Genomic DNA, 27,258 nt, shown 5'->3' with positions numbered 1-27,258 from the left:
GGGAGAAGGTCAAAACAGAGAAGATGGTGGTTGCAACTTTGCAATCCAAGCCCATCCCTCTTGTACATTTGAAGGGGTAGGGCTTTGATCACAGTGCTATGATGCTCATTATGCCTGTTTTGACCTACCTCGTGGATACCACTGCTCCAGGAATATCTGGATGCAGGGGAAGGTCAGAAATTATAACAGCATCAGTCAAGGACCATCCACACGGAGAAGCCCAAAGGAGCTTGTCAACAAGTCCCTCCTTGTGGGGGGAGATGGGCAGTGATAAAAATTTAATAAACAAACAAACATGCCTCCTTTCTTTCACCTTCTGTCATTAATACCATCACAAGAGTAGCAAGTAGAACTTTCTAGGCTTCAAGGCAATCCTCTTAGACAACCATGGCAGCAAAGGAATGCAGACAAATGTAGCTCTTTGCTGACATCTAGGGGCTGTCTAGATCTAGATCTTGGCAGCCCAGAGGTGGTAGCCCTATTCTGCACAATCAGGTTTACTGGGTATTGGCCAAGAAATGGGCAGCATGGAGGAGCACAGTGCTGCCCTTTGCCTATGGGGTAACTGCCTCCCCTGCCTTCACCACGTATGCCCTGACAATCCTAGTCTTGTAAGTTACAAGACTATGCCTGCAGCAGATGTTAGCAGATTATTTTAGTTTTAAATATGGTGACTTCTAAAAATAAAGTTGCTGGTTTGAAACCCAACAGAAAGGGTGTTTTTTTAAAAATTATTACTATTTTTCTTTCCTTGAATTTCATACTTTTTCTCTGTGTTGTTTTTTTTTTAAAGTCCAGCAATGCACTGTTGCACTGTTTCATCATTTTCCAGTCACCTGAAGTAGAAGGATTTTACCCCATTTCCAAAACAGCCCATAGGTTAGTTGTATGTATATAGGTCCAAATTGCCCTAGGAAGCAAAGCAATTGGCAGATGCTTTCCTGGAACAGCAGGGAGGGTGGGCTCAGCTGCAGGGGAATCGTCCAATCGTAGCTTGTAGCCCAGACTGAATACCTTGGACAGGAGCATCTTGAATAGTAAGTGGAAATACAGATAGTCCTCATTTAGTGATCTCAAGTGGAACTGGCAACTTGGTTGTTAAGTGAAGCATTTGCTAAATGAAACCGCAACTGTGCTTACAATCTTCCTTCAGCTTTCCTTTGCTTTACAGACCTGTGAAGGTCATCAATGTGCGCATTGGTCCCAAAGTTACTTTTTCATCACCACTGTAACTGGACAGTCACTAAACCAGGCAGTCACCAAACGAGGACTAGCTATATGTCCTTTGGCAGAACACAAACAAAAAAATGTTGATGAAGTGAATATTATAAAGAAAGCTAGTAGATTCCCAGCTCATTTTAGAACTGTTTAACCAAGATGCATTTGCTTTAAGTGCTGGCTGTAACTCTTTCCATCCAGGTATAAGGAAAAATTACCTTCCAAGTGCTTTCAAGAACGAGTCAGTAACAAAGAGAGATTCTCCGATGCTCTCAACAGCCAGCGATGGAGATTTTTGAAAAGTGGCCTGGATGATTTCAGAAATGGGTGCCCTCCACCTTCCGACAACATAATAATTCAAGGCACAAAAGGGCCTATCCCAATAATCCTACATTATAAGAAAACCGATGCTTCACAGATGGTACCTTACAAATCCAGAGACTTGCTGAGTAAAAGCAACGTTGTTTACTCCAAACTCACTACAACTCAGAAAGCCAAGAAGGACTACATTGCCCAGACTGAGCACTGCCTGATGCAACACCCACTGGCACTTTATCCTCATCTGGAAGAGAGCGTGCCTCCAGAGGTAAAATGAATCTCTCCTTTGCCACCATGCATATTCAATCATATTTACCCTTTGGAGATTCAAGTTCCTTGGCCTTTCCGTTTGTATCACTCACATTAGACCACATATAGCCAAGAAAAGCAGGACAACTTCTTGGTGTGGGTTCTACAAACAAAAACATTAGTTTGCTTCTTGCTGTAATACTTTCCCTTCATTTTTATTTTTTACTCTGCAAATGCTGAGCTTGATATCTTCTGAAGCGTTTGCTTGCAGTATTTATATATGAACTCTCTGGCACCTCCAGTTTGGTCCCAAGTTCTGCAAGATCAATTAGAAGTCTAAGAACAGAGATGGGTAGAGCTCCATGGTTCAGCTGCTTTTAAATTAATTAGCCCTATAGGAAGTTATACCTTTGAAGTAGACCTGCATTTCATTTGGTATGCATAAGGTTGTTTTTTTTTACACATGACTACGGTCATGCATAAAATTAAGGGACAAATAGACTAGAAACTTCTCAGAGGCATAGTCTGAAGACACTTAATCTAGTTCAGTGTTTCTCAACCTCAGCAACTTGAAGTTGTAAGGACTAACTCCCAGAATTCCCCGGCCAGCATGCTGGCCAGGGAATCCTGGGAGTTGTTCCACACAGCTTCAAGTTACTGAGGTTGAGAAACACTGATCTAGTTACTTCTCCCAAGTTAAGCAGGTTTGAGCCCGGTCAGTGGTGCCTAAATGAGAACTGGAGCCTGCTGCTTTAATTCCATGGTAGAAGTCAGGGGTGACTGTGAGAGGTATCAAAACAGTCCAATGGCAGTCATGAAAATGTGACCGAAGCCCGGCCCTTTTTCATGTGCATCATGCAGGTCTTGGTCCCTTGGTGGTGGCCACCATCTTAGTGTTTTTTAACCGATCCAGGTTATTTTTTTTATTGAACTATGATTAACACATGTTATCAAGCCACTAAATTAACATAAACCCAAGATACATAAAGGCAAAAAAGATATAGAACCAATCCTGGTTAGAAGTATTCCATTCTTCTACCAACTTGTTAAATTCCCTTTATGCGATTCACAGTTGCCTCTTGCTACCTAGTATTTAATTACAAGGTTGTTTTGAATACTACTTAGTAAGGTGGTTCCAAAGATTACCTTCCAGGAAATTCACAGTTCCTTGTTAATTCATTTGGGACTTTTTAAATATTAATACTACCAGAGAATCTTCCCTGAAAGAAAATATGGCCAACGTACACTTTCTTCCCTGTATACATTTTCATATAGAACACTGATTTACAAGTGAATGAATAATTAATTATTGCACTTGCAACGCTTCGTTTTGTTTAGCTAAGCAGGAGATTTGTGGGCTTAGCTAAAGTTTTCAGCCTGTTCTGGGTATAATTACATGAGGCATGAGAATCCCCTGGCTTGGTAGACCTAATCGGGCCCCATAAACTGGACAGTCTGGTTCATGGGAACAGTGTAGTAGTGGGGTTAAACTTGACATCCGTCCTAAATACCTCTTCCAACTTTAGACTTCTATGACTTCTGGACTGGTTCTTATACAATTCGAAGTGTTGATTTTTTTTCTTTAAAGATATTTACTGTAGATCTTTAGATCCTCAGCACCCAAATTAATGTCAGCATCCTCTTCAGACGTTGCCATGTTGCAGTTGGTGACCAGAAAATGCAGCTTCTCTGTGGCAGTGTCCTAATCATCCAAGAAGGATATCAAAATTCTTTGATTGGTGTCAAACAAATATGTTTTTATTCCCCTGGGCTTTTAATTCATTGAATTCATTTTTAATATGCAGTTTATGTTTTGTTTGTGATTGTAATTTTACATATAAACTGCCCTAGATGCTTTGCTAAAATGCTCATTAGCTGAATAGGCACAGAAGGGAGTCCTTAGCATAGTTGCAGGCCTAGTTGTTCAATATCATTATTAAGGTCCCTGAAATTAATAAATCTTACATATTTGTGACTGTCGTAGAAAGGATATGTGATGGCAGGAGCACCCACAGTCTTCCTTCCCCAGCATCTAGATTGGATTATTGTAACCAGTCCTTTATCAAAGGGGCTTGGCCTAGGAGGTTGGTGTTGAGGAGGAGGGAGGAGCTGGTGCAGAAGAACAGAGCAGAGGCCTGAAGAAAAAATGAAAAGAAAAAGTAGAATGTAAATGACTGGAGAAGCACAAACTTTTTGGGAATTTGAAAAAACTTGCAGGAAACACTCAAACAGGATGTGTTAAAATAAGGCGTCACTGATCCATCTCAAATAGAATGGAATTCTCCTGTTGTCCTTTTACCCAAGTCTGATACAGAAGTACATTTTTTGTGTGGGTCTAAAATGGCTGAACCACATTACAAAGTCCAACAGTTACTCCGTGTCCAAGATTTATTACCTCTTGAATAACCTAGGAAAAGCATAATACTTACCTTCCCTCGATCTAACAAAAGGTTGTTGGCAAATCCCTTTAGACAAAAAGTTCAAAATAAAATCAGACTTGGCAGCATCTCAAGCACTTTTCCAATTTGTAGAGCTACTATTTGGACTAGATTCCTGCCACCTCCCCAAGATTAATGGATAAAATTCTCCAAGGAGGACAATACTGTGAAGCTTACCTAGATTATATTATTATTTATGGCACCACATGGGAAGAACTTTTGTAACACTTAGAAAAAGTAGTGCTGACCTTCCAGAAGCAGTTAGCTATCAACCAACAAAAAGTCATCTAGAACTGAAATATTTGGCCTTTATAGTTAGTAACCAAGAAGCCAAAAAATGGTAGTCATATAAATGGTAATCTCCCCAAATTAAAAAAAAAAAAAGGCCTATGTTCATTTTTGGTGACTAAAAAGTTACTACAGTTGCTTCATCCCACAGTTCTCTGGCACAGCTCAAGTGCTTGCCGATTTAACAAAAAAGGCTGAATCAAAAAAAATTAATAATTCACTGTCTGCAGATTGTCAGGAAGCTTTTCATGATTTAAAACATGTGTTTTGCTCTAACCCTGTACTGGAAGGATTAAACGTCACTCCTCCTTTTGTTCTACACGTAGACTCACCCAATGATAATGAATGAGGAATGGTGTTGCTAGAAAAGCTTCAAAATCAAGAACATCCAATTTTATATTTCTCTGGGAAAATGCCTACAGTACCTACAGGAAGGAAACACCATATTGAAAGGGACACGTATGCCCTCAAGCAAACTCAGTATGTTTTGTGGGCAGGGAATTCACATGATCTGAACTGATCACCTCTCGGACCTTCAGTAGCTACCTGAAGTAAAGTATTTTTTCCCAAACACCAACCTCACAGAGTTACCTCTAGCAAGATTCATCAAGATGAAAGTAATAATAATACAGGAATTCCAGCAACTAAGCTACTTCCAATTTAGAACCAATATATCTATGTGTCCATGAGGGCAGGGGCTTTCTGAATTTTTTTCTTGCAGCCTAATGTCTCCTTGGAGAGGAGACAAGTTTCTTTTCTGATAAAGGAGGAGCCTGCAGCTGTGGGTTGTTTATACAACAGTTGCCTGAATTCTTAGGTTTGAAAACCAACTCTTACATCCCTCACCGCTCCTATGGCTAAAGAAATGAAGGACACTAATAGATGCCTTACCTGGTGGGATCTGACTTTTACAGTCTTACAAATTCACCACCCCTTCCAACATAGACCAGGCAAACAGAATTATATTGTAGATTTCCTCTTAAAATTTGGAACACCCCACCTCCCCCAATTGCTATGTGCAAAGACAACATCACCAAAGACTAAATAATTAGCTCAGTGTTTCTCAACCTTGGCAACTTTAAGAGGTGTGGACTTCAACTCCCAGAATTCTGGGAGTTGAAGTCCATATATCTCAAGGTTGCCAAGGTTGAGAAACGCTGAACTAGCTCTAGACTTTGCCTTGACCCTTACCTTAAGAGGTGGGGGGTGGTATGTGGAAAGAAGGACAACCTTCAAGGTCTCTGCGATTGAGGATCAGGAAAGCCAGATTTCTAAAAAGGGATTTTGCTGGACCAGTAAGACAGTGTTAGGAAGAAGAGAAGAGCAAAGAGTTGAAGAACAGAGAAGACTGAAGAAAGGATTGCTGAAGTCCTGAGAAGGCTGCAGGAAGGAAGAACCTGCAACATTGGCAGTGTGGAGGACAGGAAGTGGTGCTGATGGTGAAAGATGTGGCCACCACAGCAGCATTGGCAGTGGGGAAAGACAGATCAGCAAACAGAAGTCATACAAATCTGGAGGCTTATTTGTTAGCGGGGGTTCAGGGCCTTGGAAGTCTGGGCCAGACTCAGCCCCACAAAAGTTAGTTGTGGCCAGCCAGCAACTAACAGGAGCCCAGCAAGGGCTGGTGGCAGAGTAAGAGGGCCCTGGAGGCAGACAACTTTGGAACCCAGAGCATGGGCAAGTTTTGAGATGCTAAAGCCAGACCACTGAGCCCTGGCAGAAGAGAGGCACCAGGTTGCACTGAAGGTTTGGCTTGCAGCACAGACTAAGCCCGACCCAGTATCAGTGAGGCCACGCAAGTGGCCATGAGAGCAAGGCGACAGACTTTATGAGAAGACATTGTAATCTAGGCTTAAGTGCTACATAAAATAAGAAAATAGTTAGCAATTAAAAGGATAAGGCTTAAACAATAGGTAAGAAATTAGGCAAGAAAAGGAATAGAAACTGTAAGATTTGAAAGCCAACTACTCCTGAAAACAGAGACCCCTAAACCTCTGACCAAACTCTTTATTTCATCTGGCTTTAGTTATTCAGTGTCTTTGCCTTTGTCTGGTCCCATCTCAGAATGGGACCTGCAACAACAGCGTGTTCTTTGCATTGGCTGTCTGGCTTTGCTCCTTGGTAGACCCTGCTGCGCTTTTTTCTTACATGAAATTTGAGATTGTTCAGACAGGAGAAACGTGTTGCCTCTTGCTGTACCCTCAGCTTTTCCATGATGTTGTGAAGCTCCTGGATCCTGAGATGCATCTGACGAGAACATCCCTTAATTATAGCAAAGATGATGTGACCATTCCTTCCCCTGCTCAGCATCATCTGAAGTATGACATGAACCCAAATAGAAGCTACAGCTCCACCCTTCCGTGAGTACTGAAATAAGTGAAATGCATAAGGTGACCCAATTCCCATGTTGTAGCCGAGTGATATGGAGCGCTTGTGCCTTGCAATGGGGTGAGGTGACAAGGAACAAGGAGCTGGACTCCTGTGGCATTGACTTCTGGACTGTACCCTTCCCATATGATCAGAGTGTGCCTCAGATGTTCATCCCAGATTACATTCATGCAGTATCTAATCTGTGTATTAGGTTGGAGAGAGGGAAGATATATCTCAGAAGCATAGCCGTGCTATTAAAAGGACACCTTTGCTTGTGATGCACCCTCTTAATAAATCCACTCTCATCTGTCCAGTCCATTCTGCAACCCAAATTGCTAAGCCTTCCGTAACCTGGAAAACTTTCAGCCAGGGCACTTGTGAGTTGTGAAAAGATTATCCCTTTCTGGGAGATGGTATTTGCATAGAATTACTAGACAAGAGGTCAAACACCTTCATGAGCACTGTTAAATCATCGTCAGGGTTAAAATTAGCAGTTGCATGATAAAATCTTAATAAGACACCTATTATTGGCAGCAGAACAAACTAATTCAAATCCTGCCAGGATCTGAAAAGCTTGTCAGTTACTTATTGGTCTGATGGAACAAGGACAATAGCAAAAAACTAAGAGGAAAAGATGTACAGTAGTAAATAAGGATAATAATAATAATAATAATAGTCTAATTTTATAGCATATATTTATTCTAAAAAAAGGGACATGTACTTTCCAGCATGTTGTAAAATATGGGAAATAAAGCCAAATGTGTTTCTCATAGGACTTATATATATATATATATTGATAATAGGAATGATTTATGGAAGTGTAAAAGGTGTGGGGGGGGGCAGTGCACAAGCCTGTTCCCTTTGTTATACTCTGGCATTTTTGTTTTATTTTGATGACTGATTCTGCACTTCTTGCATCTGCAGCTGGATGCGCAAAAGCAAGAACCCGTACACCTGGTTTAGCGAAAAAGAGGTGGCCAAGAGAAAACAAGCAGCCCAGATAGCTTACATTCCTCCCCTGGATAAGAATGTCAAGCGTGTAACAAAGGAGTTTTGTGAATGGGTCAACGCAATGGTAAGTAAGAAGCATCATCAAAATCAGCTGAATGAAAACAGCCACAACCGCAACTAAGCAGGCAATGTAAACCCAGCGAGCAAACCCACACACCCTGCTCTGCCCCTGGTTTGATACCTTTATAAAGAATAAACTGATTATTTTCAGAAAGACTGCAATGGCTGCTGGAGAATAGAGTACTGTGCTCCTAAGACTGGAGTATGTTAGAGTGTGGGCTAGAACTGCAGTTTTCAGGGAGTGCTATATTTTTCTAAGTACAGTGAGTTACTCCCAAATTTTATAGGGTTGTTTTAATATTGGGTAATGAAAAATACAAGAGAGCCAGTTTGATCTAGTGGGTAATGTGGTAAGAGTGGGAAGATCTGAGTTCTAGTTCTGCCTTAGGCATAGAAGCCAACTGGGTGACCATGGGCTGGCCAATCTCTCTCAGCCCTAGGGAGGGGAAGGCAAGGGCCAACCATTCTGAAAAAGTTGCCAAGAAAACTGCAGGGACTTGTCCATGAGTCAACACTGACTCAAAGGCAATATATAAAATGAAAAATAAGACACCAATTCTGAAGTCCAAAGTGCTCCAGTTCAGCAACTTGTTTATTTGTTCTGCGTAGCTTGATTTAGTTTAGATAAAATCTGTAATTTACTGTAGTATGGATCACTGGTGTTTCTGACATCCACAAGTACATTAGTTTGCCTGGAATGATTTAGGGAAGTATATAGCCATATGGTTTATGTGGCATATTGTTAGGGCAAAATTGGCTGAACACATCCCCACATACACAGAAGTATTGATGCTCTCTCCTTCTAAAGTTATTTTATTTTATTTTATTTCCCATTCAGTTGTTAATCATCACAATTATACCTGCTACACAATATACAGTTTGTGTGGAATGGTGATTTTTCCATTGTGCAATCACTGAAACAATATGGAGGATCAATGGGTGGCAATGAAGTGGACATTGGTCCAAATTTAATTCAGACCTCCTTCAGTAAATCTGTTCATGAATGCATATTTACCTCCCAATAAACAAGAATTTAACATCATATGGCAGCCTTTATATCTGAGATCAAACAATACAGAGAGAATATATTACTTTCTCAGATCACCCGGGTTAGATAGGGTTATTTCTGTGGTCTCTCTGAATGCAGAAGGAAAGAGCTGGCCTAACCGTCTCTCTCATTAAGTACAGCTGCCCCGGTTCTAATATTTATGGAAGTCCATGTGAAACCTTATTTTTACAATATGATCCAGAAGGACAAGTCCTTACATTTATGCAGTCATTTTCCATGAGAACATCTGATAATGCATTGCATCATTTAAGTCAACACATGCTAGAGGTCTAGCACTTAGAAGTTGGGCTGGCACACCAGATGGGCAGAGAGGGGTATCGTGTACTTTCCCTGTGTTTTGTATCACTGATGTGCAAGATCAGAACAATCCGGCCCAATGCTTTTCACTACCAGTCATCAGATACTGAGGAATTGCATGGAGTAGACATGCTCTGCCTCTTGTTTCTTGCTTCCTCCTTCATGACAGGAGCTGGGTTTTGAGAAGGGAACACTGCCCATAAGATGCACAGAGGTATATTTCTCACCACACTAGCTTCTTTCCCCAACACTTCCTGAATCTTACATTAAGTTTGTAGTTTTCTTTTTTAAAAATCCAGTTTTTTAACCCAGAGTAATGACAAGCAGATGTGTCTAATGGAGGAGGAGTGATTTTGATTCACATTTACATATGCTCTCAGGTATGAGAACATGTGCTAAGCCCACTCCCACACCAAATTTCAGCAGGTCTCTACTATAGAACTTTAGAAGGCAGCTGAAAGACTCTTCTGGACGTTCTACCCCAAAGCTACTTATTCCTGTCTGACCTTAATGTAATGAAGTATTAGGAAATATTTGACTTTTGAACCATTTCCCCAAGTCAGAGGATCACTGATTCTCGCAACCTACCTGCCACATTTGCATTGTCACGTTTATCTTGGTTCTCTTTTGCTTGTGCATTAAGCAGAAGTAGCGCTGCGTATTCCTGCTGAAATCAGAATGCAGAAATATATGCTAATGGGAATGTTGACATTGTTTTGAAACTGTTGCAACTGGCTAAAAAAAAAAAGAGGAAATGGGAAAGGATTTTCTAAAGAGGCTTGATGATTCAGCACTGATGGAAGTATTAGGTTATTCTGCACAAGAGTCATGGCATGCTCTTGTGAACCCCACAATAGCTGGAAAGGAAAGAATGGTGCTCTCAGCAAATATTGACTCATATATACCAGCAACCCCCCCCCCTTTTTTTTCTGTAGCACACTGTTGAAAGGACTTAAACAAGAACACATACCATTGCTTTAAGCAATGCCCTCAGTATAGGTATGAGAGTAATTCCACCATTAGACAGTGTTATAAGAGAAACAAAATTGAACTATTTATTAAGAACAGTATTTGCAAACGGGAATAACAGAGTGTCAGTTTCAAAGAGCGGTTTTCAAATCATAGGTTAAGACTGCATAAGTGTACTTAAATATGCTTGATCATCATTCCTGAGAGGATCTCCCACTGTTGCCAGTAGCTTCCCCCTCAAACAAATTTTCATAAACTCAATCCCAGCTTAAATTAGTTTAAAACCAGGAACAGATGCTGTAAAGTAGATCTCCTCTGCCTCCAGCTCTTTCTGCTTCTGGCTTCTAGGATGTTTCAGATTTTTCAGGCAGTTATTAAAGTTCCTTGTAGTCAAGTTTCCTGCCTGAACTCTTCTGGTGCTGGGCTCTGCTGCTTGCATTAAGTTTCATCCACATCCTCACAGCAAGGTGACCTTTCGGCCATCCCCAGCCAAGAACGTGGGCCTTCAAATCTTTTTCCAGTACAGTTCTTACAGACAAATCGACCCACTTAGCTTATTTCACTGCTTGGAATTCCTTCCTTCAGCCAACAACAAACGATTTGTCTCAAGTTTTTAAAAAATTAATTGGCCTCCTGACTAGTTCTAATTGTACTTCATGATCTGTCTGGTACCTACTGGAACAAAGATAGCTCTCTCTGGTCATTTTCAAACTCTCATCTTGAAGCCTTTATTCCAGAGCAGCCACCACCAAAGCAACTTCTGTGGGTTTATATCCAATAAAAGCTGGATGCAGTGGCAAAGGCAAGTCTCTGGCCACTCACCAAATGCAAACATGGGAATTCATTAAAAAGTATATAAAAATGCAGTATTTCTTGATATCATTAACTCCGGCCTTCTATAAAAGTTAACTGCTGTAATAAATATATATTGCTATTTGAGAGATACAGGTCAGAATTATTTCGGCAACAAACTGCTGTGACTGGATACTGTATATGTAAATAGCGTGCGTCATAAAAGATTGTGATCTTCTTGCCATACTTAGCAGAATTTGACGATGGGATCTCGGCTGATCTCAGTAAAGCCGAACAGGGTTGGATCTGGTTAATGCTTGGGTGGAAAACCATTGAGAAACATCAAGTTGTAAACTAAATTGGGAAGTCAAAGAATATTCTGGAAAAAAGGCAGTAACGTGTGTCTTCTGTCCTGTTGTCAAGAAGAAAGCTACATGTAGTGATGTCTGCTGGACTGGGCAGGTCAGAATCAGCAAGATGGGCAGAGTGTCATAATGCAAACCCTGCCCATTTCAGGTCTTCATGTGTACAGACCAAAGAGATAGGACTTGCATTGCAATGCTCCATCCACCACCTAGTGGTTTTGATCTGTCCACCACCTTAAATGCCACTGGCTACACAGGTATGTCCTTGTAGTCACCAGAAGTGGAGCTCAGCTCTGCTTTCAAGCTGAGTCCAGGATTGGTTGCTCAAATGTCTAATAATTGTCTTCGATTACACTGGACTTAGTTTATTTGCTAGAGCAGCCAGTTCCAGCTCCTGATACTTGCTGCTTTGCTGAAACACTTCCTCTAGAGCAGTGTTTCTCAACCTTAGCAACTTTAAGATGTGTGGACTTCAACTCCCAGAATTCCCCAGCCAGCCATGCTCCCATTCTGGGAGCTGAAGTCCACACATCTTAAAGTTGCTAAGGTTGAGAAACACTGCTGTAGAGACTCAGTGTTTGCAGTGCTGCCCGAATGTGTATTCCTGATTTACTATTCCAGGGAGGTGAAAAGTATAACATCGACGAAGGCACCATCATGAAGTTGTTTGACACGAGTTACGAAACTGATATCAAGACAGCAGCACCCATTAAAATAGTGGAGCTCTATCAAATACCAGCAGAGCTAAGACAATACCTGGGGAAGGTCCCAGCCCGGAAGAGAGTTAGGAGTTCCACAAAGGTAAGGCAACCAAAATGAATTGAACTGAATAGCAATAGATACTGAGATAATTATTTAGGGATTCAACATGCATGTCACATATGTCATGGGTTCCAACCAGGGACCCTAAATATCGGGTTTCTTGATATCCCAGATGGCACTTCTCAGGATGTATGGTTAGACCAGCTTTTCTTAGGCTGCCAATTACTAACCTCAAGTGTTGGAGGTGTTCTTCCCAGGTCTTGCTATAGATGAGGATATCATCTAGATACCAACACACCATTCCCCTTGAACAGGTGGGATCTTATTCATTAGACTCTGGAATGTAGCTGGTGCCTCATGTAGACCAAAAGGCATTCTCTTGAATTGAAAGAGGCCCTGTGGGATGGCAAATGCTATTTTCTCCTTTGGGTGGTGTTCCACGGTAGAGGGGCTTCCCAATAAAGCAGAAGCAGAGAGCAACATTTCCTGCTCTACTGGGAACCTCTCCGGTGCCTGATGGATGAGGGTGCAGCTTCCATCACCCCACCCCAGTAAATCAGGTGCTACAAAGAGAGATGAGATCAGGTTTTGACAGATGGCAGCCATCTGTCTACCCTACTCCATGTTAAGGAAAGTGATTGCCTTTTCACTGGCAGGGAAATCCACCAATGACTGCACATACTGCACATTAACTTCCCCCCACAGTAAACTGCTGTTAGGACAGCATCACTCATTGCCTGGACTATAGGGTGGTTATTTGGACAGAACAACCAAAGTCTGGAGAACAGCAAGTTTCCCCAGCTCTCTGGATGCCCCCACAGACTCAAAAGCATAAGCATGCCCCATTTGCAGCTCGTAAACTATGGAAGCGGCTCCAGTCTTTGATTGTGCAACCCTTGGACAGCTGAAAGACTGTCTGTCTGGACATGCCCTTGATAATTGCTTAGTACTATTACTGCAGAAAATGCATCTTTATAAAATGACCAGGACACTGCAGAAACAAGCCTGGTATCTGTTGTCTTTAGCTAACACCTTCTGAGCCCAAATGGGAAAAGATTAAATACGGAGCCTGGTACCTCCCTCCCAAGAAATGGAAAAAGAGACGAGTAACTGAAAAGGAAGAAATTCCTGAATGTCTGAAAGTCTTTCTGAACGTCAGGAAGAAGATTGCCCAAAAGGTAACATCAGAGCACTCTATGTTGTATTCCACATTGTTGGCTCCCCTTGTTGTTGGTCCTCTCCACTACTCCTAGTGTGTGTTTTAGGCCTGTTTTAAAGTTTTTTTTTTAATTACTTATTTTTTTTCCCAGTTCTATCTTGGATTTGCCCTTCAAATTCTTTAGGGGTATTGGAGGAGGGAACATGCAGTTTCTTTGGGCAGTAATATTCACTGTTCCCCAATTTTATGAAGTATCTTCTGGGCCGTTGGAGACACATATGAGATGATGGAAGAACTGTCCTTCGTGCTTTAGCAGGGAACTTGAAATAAAAACTAGGGTACCCCATAAGCTATCGGTAACCCAAAACTGGTTTCTGTGTCCCCAAAACCCTGTTGAAATAGCCCAGCTAAAAATTGATTTCACACTGCTGATCAACTGAGGTATGATTTCCCAAAGTTTGGTAGTTAAAAAGGTGGTGCAACAAACTTTTTTGAGATGTGTTAACTATATATGTTAACACATCTCAAAAAGCAGCAACCCCACTACCAGAAACTCCACCTGCCATACCACCACCAGTAAAAATATACCAAGGTCACCAGGATTACTTTCAAAATGGGCTTAATCCTTGTTACAGCTTCTAAGGCACCCAAGTTTTAAAATATGAAAGCAAATCACAGGTCACTGCACAAAAATAATATAGAGAAATGCTGTTTATTTTATTTGTGAAGAGTTGCCCTGAAACCCCTTTGCTTTTTTATTTATTCAGATGAAACTGTATCTGTGAGAAATAGCCTTGTCTCCATGAACACCAAGGTGTAAATGTTTAATCCAAGACAGGTTTCTCTGAATGATACCACTGGAGGCTGATGAAGTTCTTACGTTTTCCTTGTGTATGTGTGTATGTAAATATGTAACAGGCTAATCTTATGTGAGCTTCCTATCATATTTCTGGGGGAACAATGATCAACTATACTTTATTGGGTCCTTTTGGCCCCAGATCTTGAGATCAAGATTTGGAGATGGATGTTTCCTGGGAAGACTGTCTTCTCTCAATGTTATCCGCCAAGAGAAATTAAATTTTCCCTTGACGTGAGAAATGAACAAAATCTCTTGCAGGGCAAGGGAGTACAGGAACCACCACTTCATGGAACGTACGCCTTTGAACGATTCCTTGAAATGAAAGGCTACAGGAAGCCTGAGGTGAGTGAACTCCATGGATTTGATCCCAAAGTGACATTGGAATTTGGTTCCCTGAAGCCTTATGGAGGCAGTGTTATTCTATCTACCTTAGAGTGGTTACATTTGTGACTGCCAGGGTCCCAAACCAGTGTGGACTACTTGCTGGCCTGCCAGCTGTTGGATAGCCTCTTGTCTTCATAGTTCCAGTTAAACAGAAAAAGCAAGTTTAATATTACTCTGATCGCAGGTCCAATGGGCTATATTCAGTCTGATGGATTTTACAGGCTTTTACAGGCCTGGTCTAATGCTCTGAGTATAGTGTGGTTCCAGGTGAATGAGGTTATTGAGTACATTGTTCTAGCACATGAATTTTGTCAACCTTGTTGTAAACCCATCCAAAGGCAGACTAGGCGATTAGGAAGAGTATGCATTGGGCCACAGGTGGTGTAAGCACCAGGGCCAAGGAAACATGGTCAAGGCTGATTGTTGTTCAGGCAAAAGCTAAACTTGACCTAAAAGCTTGTTTTGTCCAATCAGATTTGGAGAAAGAGTGAAGTGAGCAGCAGGAAGGGAACTGATGGTACTTTGGGCATTTGAGGACATTTTAGCCAGGAGGACTTTTCCTGACCTTTCCAAGTGGCTGCTCTGAAATCAAAAGACAAATCACAAAGGACCTGCTTCTCAGCCTCCAAGCATTTAACAGGTCCTTACCCCCATCTTTCTCATAGTGAACATCATTTCAAGAGCAACTCACTTAACCTTAACAAGAACTGTTCGGACTGTGACATCCAAATGAAGGACAGAAGGGAATAAAAACAAAACCTCTACCAGGAGGGAAACATGGGGAAGGGAATCATGCTTTTATTGAAAATCAAGGCAAGAGGAGGAAATGCCAGTTTGCTAGGGATCTGCAGGTGCAATGCTATTCTGAATTTAAGGACAACCAGGTGGTTCTTTGAACACAGGCCCAGACAGCTTTTTAAAGCAATTTGAAAATGGAGCGCCGCGTAATAGCACTAGAACTTTCACACCGATTCTTTCAAGAACCTTGTAGTGTAGGCCAGTTTTATTATTCTCTTCTTGCAGGCTGACTCAAGTCACCCAGTCAGTTGATTGATGTAGAGGGAAGACTGAACCAGGGACTTCTTGATTCACAGCTTGGCCCCTTGATCTCATCACATGCATTAGCTCTACTATTGCCTCTGACCAAAAAGGCTTCACCAGCTTTGGGGGGGGGGGGGAAAGCACCATGAACTAAACCAATTCTCCATTTTAGAATCCTCATTTTAAGTTACAGTAAGCCTTGGCATTCTGTAGTTCAGTCTTCTGCTTCTGTATTCTGCTGAGTGCTAAAGTACATAGGCATTTAGGGCTCTGAACACTTATGGAACTGAGTAGGGGATTTGTTGGCAGGAATTGTTACAAGGCTGGTTCCTGAAGCATTAAGTAAATCTTTGCAAAGTGCCCTTAGGAAAAAGCACAGAAGAAAGGGCAGGATGCTAAGGATGAATAACCTTTTACCTAGCAGCTCCTGTCCTCTTAGAAGTGTACACACACACACACACACACACACGTGCCTCCAAAGAAAACAGGCATTCAGGCCACATATACTACACCCACAGATACTGTAGTTTTTAAGGTCACTTTGTGGGTTAGATTTCAGACACACATACTTTGTGCAAGAGTACACTTAAGAAATAGAAGGGAGAAGCACTGTGTACACTGCCTTGAATTCCTAAACGAAAGGAGGGATTTAAGTCATCATCTTCATCATTGTTTCATCAACAAGAATATCAGATAAATTTTGCAGAAACAGTTAGATTTAACTGTGGTAATTCCTAACAGTTGTACTTAGGAATTACAAGGAGTGTTAGTTTATTTGCTACTTAGTGGCAAATGTGGACATAATGCCACTTATTTCTGAAGGGTAAAACATTGCAGTGGAAAATAGCAATGATGACAAGTGTAAATCAAGCCACATGAACAAAAATTGCCTTGGCCATGTTAGCAGTTGATAGTCACTGTTGGGAAATCTACTCATGATCACTCAAGCCCTAGTCACCTCCTGGCTGGACTACTGTAATGCGCTGTACATGGGGCTGCCCTTGAAGATTATCCAGAAGCTTCAGCTGATGCAAAATGCAGCAGTGCAGGCAGTTATGTGTGTTTCTAAAACAACACAAGTCACACCGCTGTTCCACGAGCTGCATCGGTTACCAGCCTGCTTCTGGGTCCAATTCAAGGTGCTGGTTTTGATCTTTAAAGCCCTACATGGCATGGGGCTGGGTTATCTGAGGGACCGCCTCTCCCTGATTACATCTGCTCATCCCACCAGAAAGGGCATGTTACAGGTCACATCGGCTAGGGAGCTACATCTGGTGGGTCCTAGGCAGCAGGCCCTTTCTGCCATGGCACCTGCTTTATGGAACATCCTCCTCCCCCCGAAGTGAGGCTGGCTCCACCCCTATTGACTTTCTGGAAGTCCCTCAAAACCTGGTGGTGCCATCAGGCCTGGGGACCTCAGGGGACTGGTGAGATACTGAGGTGGCTTCATTATTATTAACCGCTTAGCCTAATATTTGTTCTCTTTTTAGCCTTGTGTTTTTATAGTTTTTAAAATAATAATAATAATAATAATAATAATAACTGTTCTGTATATCTTAATGGTTTTTTAGCCTTGTTGTATGCTGCCGAGTCACTTGTTTGTGAGATGGATGGGCATATAAATTTGATGAATAAATAAATAAATAATAAACACACGATCAATAGGTATTGGTGATCATGTTGTCCTTTTGGACTGATTAGCAGAACTGGGAATCCATGGTTCTGCTTCAGTGAGTGTTTTCCTATCTTTTATAGAAGATGGCCCAGAAGATCTCTGTTTTCCTCCACTGAAGTTGTCTAACATGGGTTGTCATATCTGACTTACCGTCAATCAGTCTCCCTTGCACCACCCATTGAAGTAAATGCTCCAGGGCTTGGGAACAGCCAGGAATGAGCATCTTGAGATTGCTGGAGAAGTAGCCTTGGTAATTGGTTGGTGGGTTATGTGGGGAACACACACAGAACCATAACTTCTCAGTGACAAGACAGCACATAGAGAAGTCCAGTAGAAGAGAATATACGTAGCTCAGGCTTCAACTGTGGAGTCCTCAGAGAGCACATAGATAATTCCTGGTTAACCCCCTAGCTTTACTAAGTACAATATAGCCAAGTTTTGTTTAAGCACTTTCACCTGCACACCTTCTTCTCTCACATTTGTTGTTTATTTGTTCAGTCGCTTCCGACTCTTCGTGACTTCATGGACCAGCCCACGCCAGAGCTTCCTGTCGGTCGTCAACACCCCCAGCTCCCCCAGGGACGAGTCCGTCACCTCCAGAATACCATCCATCCACCTTGCCCTTGGTCGGCCCCTCTTCCTTTTGCCTTCCACTCTCCCTAGCATCAGCATCTTCTCCAGGGTGTCCTGTCTTCTCACTATGTGGCCAAAGTATTTCAGATTTGCCTTTAATATCATTCCTTCAAGTGAGCAGTCTGCCTTTATTTCCTGGAGTATGGACTGGTTTGATCTTCTTGCAGTCCAAGGCACTCTCAGAATTTTCCTCCAACACCACATCATCTCACAAGATTTTGAACAGTTCAGCTGGGATGCCGTTGTCTCCTGCTTCCTTGTTGTTAGCAATGCTTCTTAAGGCCCATTCACCCTCACTCTTCAGGATGTCTGGCTCTAGCTCACTGACCACACAGAGCTATCCCTGATATTGTTATCCTTCCTATACAGGTCTTCTGTATATTCTTGCCACCTTTCTTGATCTCTTCTTCTTCTGTTAGGTCCTTGCCATCTTTGTTTTGGATCATACCCATTTTTGCCTGGAATTTACCTCCAATGTTTCTAATTTTCTGGAAGAGGTCTCTTGTCCTTCCTATTCTATTGTCTTCTTCCACTTCTGCGCATTGCTTATTTAAAAATAATTCCTTGTCTCTTCTGGCTAACCTCTGGAATTTTGCATTTAATTGGGCATATCTCCCCCTATCACTGTTGCCTTTTGCTTTCCTTCTTTCTTGGGCTACTTCTAGTGTCTCAGCAGACAGCCATTTTGCCTTCTTGGTTTTCTCTTTCTTTGGGATGTATTTTGTTGCCGCCTCCTGGACGATGTTGAAAACTTCTGTCCATAGTTCTTCCGGGACCCTATCTACTAAGTCTAGTCCCTTAAATCTATTCTTCACCTCCACTGCATATTCCTTAGGAATATTAGTGATCTCATATCTAGCTGATCTGTGGGTCTTCCCTAATTTCTTTAGTCTGATCCTAAATTGTGCAAGAAGTTCGTGATCTGAACTACAGTCAGCTCCGGGTCTTGTTTTTGCCAACTGTATAGATGTCCGCCACCTTTAGCTGCAAAGGATGTAGTCAATCTGATTTTGGTGTTGTCCATCTGGTGAAGTCCATGTATAAAGCCGTCTCTTAGGTTGTTGGAAGAGAGTATTTGTTCTGCAGAGTGAGTTGGCTTGGCAAAATTCTATCAGCCTATGTCCTGCTTCGTTTTGTTCTCCCAGGCCATGCTTACCTGTAATTCCAGGTGTCATCTGACTGCCCACCTTAGCATTCCAGTCTCCCGTGATGAAAATAACATCTCTTTTAGGCATGTTGTCCAGTAGGTGCTGCAGATCCTCATAGAACTGCTCTACTTCAGCTTCTTCAGCATCTGTGGTTGGGGCATATATTTGGATTACTGTGATGTTAGATGGCTTGCCCTGAATTCGAACTGAGATCATTCTATTGTTTTTTGGATTGTATCCAAGCACTGCTTTAGCCACTTTACTATTAATTATGAAGGCTACTCCATTTCTTCTGTGGTCCTCTTGTCCACAGTAGTAGATCTGGTGGTCATCTGATGTGAAGTGGCCCATTCCAGTCCATTTCAGTTCACTGATGCCCAAAACGTCTATCTTTAATCTTGATGTCTCACCAATAACCACATCCAATTTGCCCTGGCTGTCATGAGTAAGGATGGCGAGCAGGAAGGGGCTCCCATCCAGGGTGGAAAAAGCATGCGTAGTACTGAGGAATTAAGCAGCCATTCAAAGACACAGATCAGGCCCGCCTTAGCTTTTGGGGTTTATATGTCTCGGTTTTTCCCACGCTTATTCAGTTTGTTAGGATTCTGTTATGTAGCAGTAATAAACACTAGAGAACTACTCCTCATCTCATTGTGATTCTCACTGTTAGGACACTGGCTCATAGATCTTACATTCCAGGTTCCAATGGTGTGTTGATCCTTAGAACATCGGATTCGCCGTTCACCACCAGCACCGTCGGCTGCTAGCTGTCCTTTTGGCTTTGAGCTAGCTGCGTCATCACGTCTGGGGCTAGTTGAACTCATCCTCTGTTCCTCCCCAGTAGCATTTTGACCATCTTCCGACCTGGGGGTCTCATCTTCCGATGGTATACCAACATATCTCTGGTTGTACTGATCCATTTAGTTTTCACGGCAAGAATACTGGGGTGGGTTGCCATTACCTTCCCCCCGGATCGCATTTAATCTGACCTCTCTGTCATGACCTTCCCGTCTTGGGTGGCCCTTCACGGTTTAGCTCATGGCATCATTGAGGTGCTCAAGCTCCGGCACCATGACAAGGTAAAGATCCTTTGCTGAAGCCTCTCTCACATACTCAGAAGAATTCCACGAACAACTGACTAAGGAATCTGAGGGGTATGGAGGAAACAATCTGCAGCTTCAGAGGTTGTGTGTACATCTGCTATTTCCTAACTAGTTTCCTGTCTTGCTTTTATAGCTGTGTTCTCCCTTTCAGCCCTTGCTGTGCCTCATTGGTTGTTGCTGGGCTAAGTCAGTCTTGCCTGATGTGCCAAATTTCACCTAATTTCTGGGCTAGTTAGGTTTGATTTCAAACTGGGTCATTCCCTGGTCTTTCCACATCCAAGGCCACATTCCTTAGATTGTTTTGTTCATTGTTTTTCTTAGGCCACTGCCTATGATGGAACCTATAAATTTTACAACAGCACTTCTGGAAGCAAAATAAACATCTGGGTTTGTTGAAAGGGCTGCAGTTATGCTAGCATCAGTGTCCTGTTGCTTCTTGTTGCTTGTAAGAATCTGCTTCAGGTTGGGTGGTTGTCTGTATGCAACCATGAGCTTGTCACCCAGTGCTTGAGAAAGTGTGATGTTATTGCCCAGTTTGGCTGTAGCTTACTAATAATGCATCTGAGTGGTTTGAATTGTGAGCTGTATGTCCCTTGGAACATCACAATCCCCTTGCAAGGAAACTTCCTCACAACATGTAGGTCCTATTGACCTCTCCACAATTGACTGAAAAATATAGGCAAGATTTCTATGTTCTCCTGAAGTTTTCTGGCACTTTGACTTTTCTGAATTTTGGTCAGATCAGATGGAGAAAGTTGATTTATTTCGTACCCATATATATCTTAATCTATGTTTTAAAAGGTTTCATAAGTATTAGTTTTGTAATACACTTTGAATTGAACCAATAGAAGAGATTAGCTCAGGGTTGAACTGAGGAGTCCTTGGTGCTCTCTGAGCTTGGTGGTTTGCTTGCAGACATTTCATTGCCCAATTAGGCAACATCTTCAGTGCTAGAAGGAAGTGGGATTGAATTGTATTTTGAACCACACCTATTGTTCCTTAAGAAGTGGTATGAAAGGATAATAAATAAGGTCTGTATAATGTTAGACATGTAATTCTGCTGCTGAATTATGTCAGAGAAGTATGCTTTCTCCCACCCTTTTCAGCACACTTTTACATGGCCAGCATTTTCTCATAAACTGGCAGATCAGGGTATTTTAGTTCTGTTGTATGCAAATGTATTCACGGGAGACTGGAATGCTAAGGTGGGCAGTCAAATGACACCTGGAATTACAGGTAAGCATGGCCTGGGAGAACAAAACAAAGCAGGACACAGGCTGATAGAATTTTGCCAAGACAACTCACTCTGCAGAACAAACACCCTCTTCCAGCAACCTAAGAGACGGCTTTATACATGGACTTCCCCAGATGGACAACACCGAAATCAGATTACTGCAGATTCTGACTGCAGTCAGGAAATCAGAAGACGCTTAATCCTTGGGAGAAGAGCAATGACAAATCTCGATAAAATAGTTAAGAGCAGAGACATCACACTGACAACAAAGGTCCGCATAGTTAAAGCAATGGTGTTCCCCGTAGTAACATATGGCTGCGAGAGCTGGACCATAAGGAAGGCTGAGCGAAGGAAGATCGATGCTTTTGAACTGTGGTGTTGGAGGAAAATTCTGAGAGTGCCTTGGACTGCAAGAAGATCAAACCAGTCCATCCTCCAGGAAATAGAGCCAGACTGCTCACTTGAGGGAATGATATTAAAGGCAAAACTGAACTACTTTGGCCACATAATGAGAAGACAGGACACCCTGGAGAAGATGCTGATGCTAGGGAGAGTGGAAGGCAAAAGGTAGAGGGGCCGACCAAGGGCAAGGTGGATGGATGATATTCTAGAGGTGATGGACTCGTCCCTGGGGGAGCTGGGGTTTTTGACGACCGACAGGAGGCTCTGGCGTGGGCTGGTCCATGAAGTCACGAAGAGTCGGAAGCGACTAAACGAATAAACAACAATGCAAATGTATGCAGTTCCACTTTCAGAAGCATCTGATGGGCTGATTAGCACTTGATTACCTGCCTCCTCAGCATACTAAGAAACAAAATTAGCCATAATAAGCAAACATTTTATGATTTTCTAGCTATGCCCTGAAATGTATGTGGTAAGCAGATGGACATATGCTAGAGTACGGTATTCAGTTGAAATATTGGGGCATTGGGTTTCAGTTTTATCCTGTTCAAACTGAGCATGGAAATGCAGCTTTTAGGAACTCCAGATTAGGGAAGGACAATGCCTATCTGCTGCTGGGAATGTCACTCTGGCTATATCCCTGTCTCAGCTATTATATTAGGTCATAGTCTAGACTGCAGAAATAAATAAGGTTGAAAGAAATCTTTCCAAGGTTTTTCAGAACAACTTAGGGAATGTCTAATTGTCCCACCAGGGAGCAGCATCTAACCAACTTTGTCCTGCTTGAAAAAGGTGAGCAGAGCAAGACCCAATTAGAACTTGGATGAGAAGCCATGAGGAAATCTGATTAGACTGGGTGCTTGAAAAATACCTTGGAAGAGAGAAATGACACATCACTTCTTCTCTGTTGTCAAGAAAATAACATGGAATATGTCTTTGTAGTCGCCTGAGGGACAACTTTTCCTTCTTAACTGTCTGGCACAGTTATTCATAGATTAAAATCTGTGAACTGTAAAACAAATAGTACATAGTAGTGAATAGGCAAGTCTATAGGCCAAAATGAAGTATTATATTAGTGAATGATGAATCATCAAAAGAAAAATAAATGGAAAGTAATTCATCCCTCTGATTACATTAAATAGATTTCATAAATCCAAGAATATACTGCTTCAGTGTATTACTAGAACTGACAAATTGGTGCAGCAATATCCCTGAAGATGTTTCTTCCCATGTTGATTTGAAGATTTAGTAACTTTCTTGTTCAGGTTCCTATAGATTCATATTACTTCCAATCAGTGCATTATACTGTACTTAGCAAGACCAAATGCTTTTATCTTCGTAGTTTTGGGAGACCAAAATAAAAATCCTTTAGAAAACAGAATTTGTCATTGCAAAGAAATAGAACCTTTGGTCTATATTGTTTTACTTATTTATTTGGGCTATTTATTAAATTTATATTGCCACCCAATTCCATAAAGACTCTGGGTGGCATACAATAATAAAATCATTACTAAAAAAAATGCAAGAAAAAAAAGGATGCCCAGAAGAAAAACCATCTGTTCTAAGAACAGTGCAGAATCCAGACTCACCACTCAGTCTAGCCAAGGCCTGGGGAAGAGCCCAGTTTTTAAGGATCTTCTAAACATGGTCAGGGTGGGGGGGTCAGATGAATCTTGGGGAGGGGGATGTTGTTCCAATGGGCAGCCTCTGTGACAGAGAAGGCACACATCCAGATGGCATTGCTTAATGGAGGGGACCAGAGCATGCCAATTCTGCCTGTACATACCAGATGAGCAGAAACTATGGAAGACAGATGTCCTTCAGATAACCCACCCTGTGCATGAAGAGCTTCACAGGCGATAACCAGCACCAAAATCAAATCATATCTTTATTACAGTCATAGATCAGCACAGGGAAGGTGGGCTACAGTCATTAAAAAAGCATAAGGGACACTTCGAGAGTAAAAATAAAAATCTAAATCTACAATTATGAAAAACTAGAAGGTAATAAAATTTATACGAATTAAAAACTAAAAGTATATATAAAAAGCGAGAACCTAAAGGAGTGTAAAAGAAGGGGTAGGAGCATTAGATGGGTATAGGGGAGCATAAAAGGTTCATGTGTGGAAGACTATAACTCTCAAGTTACAAAGCATTCTAACAGGGCGAACTAGGTGCTCATTAAATCTAGTTTATAGCATAGGTCATCATCTGACGAATTCTCAGTGCTAGCCAGCGCCAGAATCACGCCCAGAATTCTATTAGTACTCCGTGTAGCTCAGGAAGCCGGGGCATAATGGCTCGTGCTGCTGCATTCTGAACCAGTTGCAGCGTCTGAGTGGTTTTCAGGGGAAGCCCCATTGCAATAATCCACACACAACCCAACCAAAGCATGAGTGAAGGGGCCCCCACTCCAGGGAGGAGCACAGTTGGTGCGTAAGATGGGTTTGGGCAGGGGCCTCCTTAGCCACAGCTGCCACCTGTTCCTCTAGCAGGAGCCCCATATTGAGTCCCAGTCCCAAAGGGGGAAGTGCAACCCCTTTCAGGGCTCAGGATGAGACATTCCTAGCACCAGGAGGTCCCAAAACCCACAGCCACTCAGTCTTCTCAGGGCTGAGCTTGAGCTGTTCATTCCTATCATCCCCGCCACCTCCAGCCACTTGGACAAGACCTGGACAGCACTGCCCTGTTGGTCTGGGGTTGAGATGTACAGTTGAGTATGGTTGGTGTATTGATACCCCACCCAGCAGTCTCACGTAGATATTAAACAGGAAGGGTGAGAATGTTGAGCCCTGAGGTCCCCCACATGTTAGGGCTTCAGATTTAAGGGATTCTCTTTATAATCATGTCCAGATCTTTTGTGGGTTTTTTTTTCTTTTTTGAAGAGACTTGTTTGAGGATTTGGCCGGAAGGCATTAATCTGCAATGTTCTGAGGATACTGCAAAACTTCTGGCAGACACAAGGAAAATAAAGTTATAGTCTTCCACACACTAACCACCCAGAGTCCCTCCTCTGTGGGGGAGATGGGCGGTGATAAAATTTGATAGATAGATAGATAAATAAATAAATAAAACAAGAACATGGTAGCTTAAAGAGGTTTTTTTTTTGTTTTGCACCATTCTTGTAATCTTTCTACTTTGTACTTCCACTTTTTGTGTTAGATTTGAATCACAATAAATATATGTGTGTGTACAAGAAGCAATAATGCAGTTAAATGTCAAGTTCATATTGGATTCAACTGGAGGTGTTTTGGAGCTTGGGCTGAGAAATGAAATATGTCATTTAGCAATGCAATTCTATACATTTACAGCAGGTGTCCCATTCAGTTCAAGTTTGCGTGGAATTGCATCTTAAACTGGTCAATCACAAAGCCATACAGGTAGTCCCTGACTTACAATAATAGTTGGGACTGGAATTTCCATCATAAGTCATGGTGGTCGTAAGTCAAGTCACCGCATGACCAGCCAATTTTACGACCATTTTTATGGCAGTCATAAGCGAATCATGGGTCTTTAAGTGAATCACCATGGTCATTAAACAAATCCAGCTTCCCCAATGGATGTTTTTTGCCGGAAAACAGCAAAAAAGCTGCAAAACTACCCTACGTGGCATGAGGCCAGGTTACCTGAGGGACCACCTCATCCCCCTAACATCGACCTGCCCCACCCGGTCATGCAGAGAGGGCATGCCACGGACCCCGCCAGTAAAGGAATTCCAGGTGGGGAATTCTGGGAGTTGAAGTCCACGTATCTTAAAGCTGCCAAGGTTGAGAATCACTGCTCTAGATCTTACCTCTCTATCAATTTCAAAGGCAACAGTACTTAGCAACAGAAACCAGGAGTTAAGGGTGTGTGTGTTAGGATTAATCAATGTTTTATGCCAAATCTTCTCCTTTCCTTCCCAAACTCCTCTCTATCAGCATTATCAGTGCACAGGAAAGGACAAAGCTGTTTCCAAATGCAAAAGTTATGGTAAATTAACAGGGAGAGCCAAAATCTCAACACAAGAGAGAAAGTAAGATCAAAAACCGAAAGCAAAAAAGTTGGTGACATAGAGAAGCTACAGAGAATAAAATAAAGCAGTTCAGGGGGATGTTTGCCTTCCCCCTATACATCTGGAAATGAAAACTAATCCTCCATGGTAGTGTGACTTCCGATATGAATAAGCTATATTCCAGACAATCTTTGCGAAGGAGTCTACATTAATTTTCTTGACTTGTTCCATCGCTGCTCTGTACTCTTCTTCAATCTATTTCATTTGGTAGAACCATGCAGTAAAATTTATCCTGGACTGTTTCAATCTGTAGTAGAGAAGATATCATTAACATGTTAATAATCCCTCCCTCCCCATAACATACACAGACAAATCACTTCAGTCAGAAAAAAAATCTGTCAGAAGATAACCAAGTAGTACGAAAGTGGCTCTGCTTAGCTTTTCCATTTTTGAAAAGTCTCCTCCCCAAAGCCAACAAAAGGTGGTGGGCCTATGCAGACACGGATTTTCCCAGAGCCATGTTAGATTATACAATATATTTCAGTTAAAAACAGTATGTTGAGAACTGAAGGTAATACTTGGGTATCAATCTGGGTAGGGGTTTGTTGGGAGCTGGTTTCCATTAGCATGTCTCTTAACCTTGGAGTAAAAACTGAACACAATAGTGGTTATCCTGACTGACCCATTTGGTTTTCTTTGGAGCCCAGAGTAGAACATTAGAGACTAACAATAAATTGTTAGGGGGTGGGGGGAGAGAGAAAGTTCTGTGCTGGGATTATAAATCTTCTCAACCATTTCCACCACATTAACATGGCTATGCTCTCCTAATGTGGATTCACATTCAGATATCAGTTAAGCATCAGAGATGTTCAGGACTGAGTCACCACAATTGTTTACTTAGAACTATCTTGGCTGAAGAGTGACCATGCCTTTCCAAAGCTGTAAAGCAGAGCAGGGAACTTGAGATCACCCAGTTGTGGTTGAGTCACAACTCTCATCATCCTGATCACTGGCCAAGCTGGTTGGGGACATATGAATTAATAGTATTTTCAGGGTTGTAAATTCAACACATCATCAGCATAACTTGCTCATGCTGACCTATCATCTTCCAGCTATCAGCCTACCTGCCCACCCACCATTTGTCTATCATTGTGATATTTGGTGTCACAGTGGGCTATGAGTGTGCATTATGAATATCTCATAAAGAAATAAGCTGTGACTTATAATACCCACAAAACATAGTGCTGTGTATATTATACTGAGAAAAGTATATGATTTGAAGAACTGTTTATGTTTCTGTGTTTCAGTTTCTTCTGCAGATGTTGGCTGCAAGTCGTTCTGACAAGGTAGCAGAAGACAGTGAATATTTATCCAGGAAGGTCCTTGAAAGCTTTAAAGTACCCTCTTCCTCAATCATTTAA

The 27,258-nt window shown here is 42.0% G+C and overlaps 1 protein-coding gene across 1 annotated transcript; it reads left to right on the top strand.

Annotated features, from left to right (window-relative positions):
- The first annotated feature begins 527 nt into the window (after window positions 1-527).
- LOC134502404 (protein FAM47E-like) lies at window positions 528-27,258 on the top strand. Its single transcript, XM_063310742.1, has 9 exons — window positions 528-611; window positions 794-879; window positions 1,420-1,804; window positions 6,717-6,871; window positions 7,806-7,956; window positions 12,066-12,245; window positions 13,232-13,384; window positions 14,483-14,566; window positions 27,145-27,258. Exons 1-9 carry the CDS (start codon window positions 528-530, stop codon window positions 27,256-27,258), a joined length of 1,392 nt encoding a protein of 463 aa, XP_063166812.1.

This window comes from Candoia aspera, chromosome 8 (assembly GCF_035149785.1).
Source record: "Candoia aspera isolate rCanAsp1 chromosome 8, rCanAsp1.hap2, whole genome shotgun sequence".
NCBI classification, from domain to species: domain Eukaryota; kingdom Metazoa; phylum Chordata; class Lepidosauria; order Squamata; family Boidae; genus Candoia; species Candoia aspera.
Note: the sequence above shows the minus strand (reverse complement) of the source record. Positions and strands in the feature narration are given on the sequence as shown.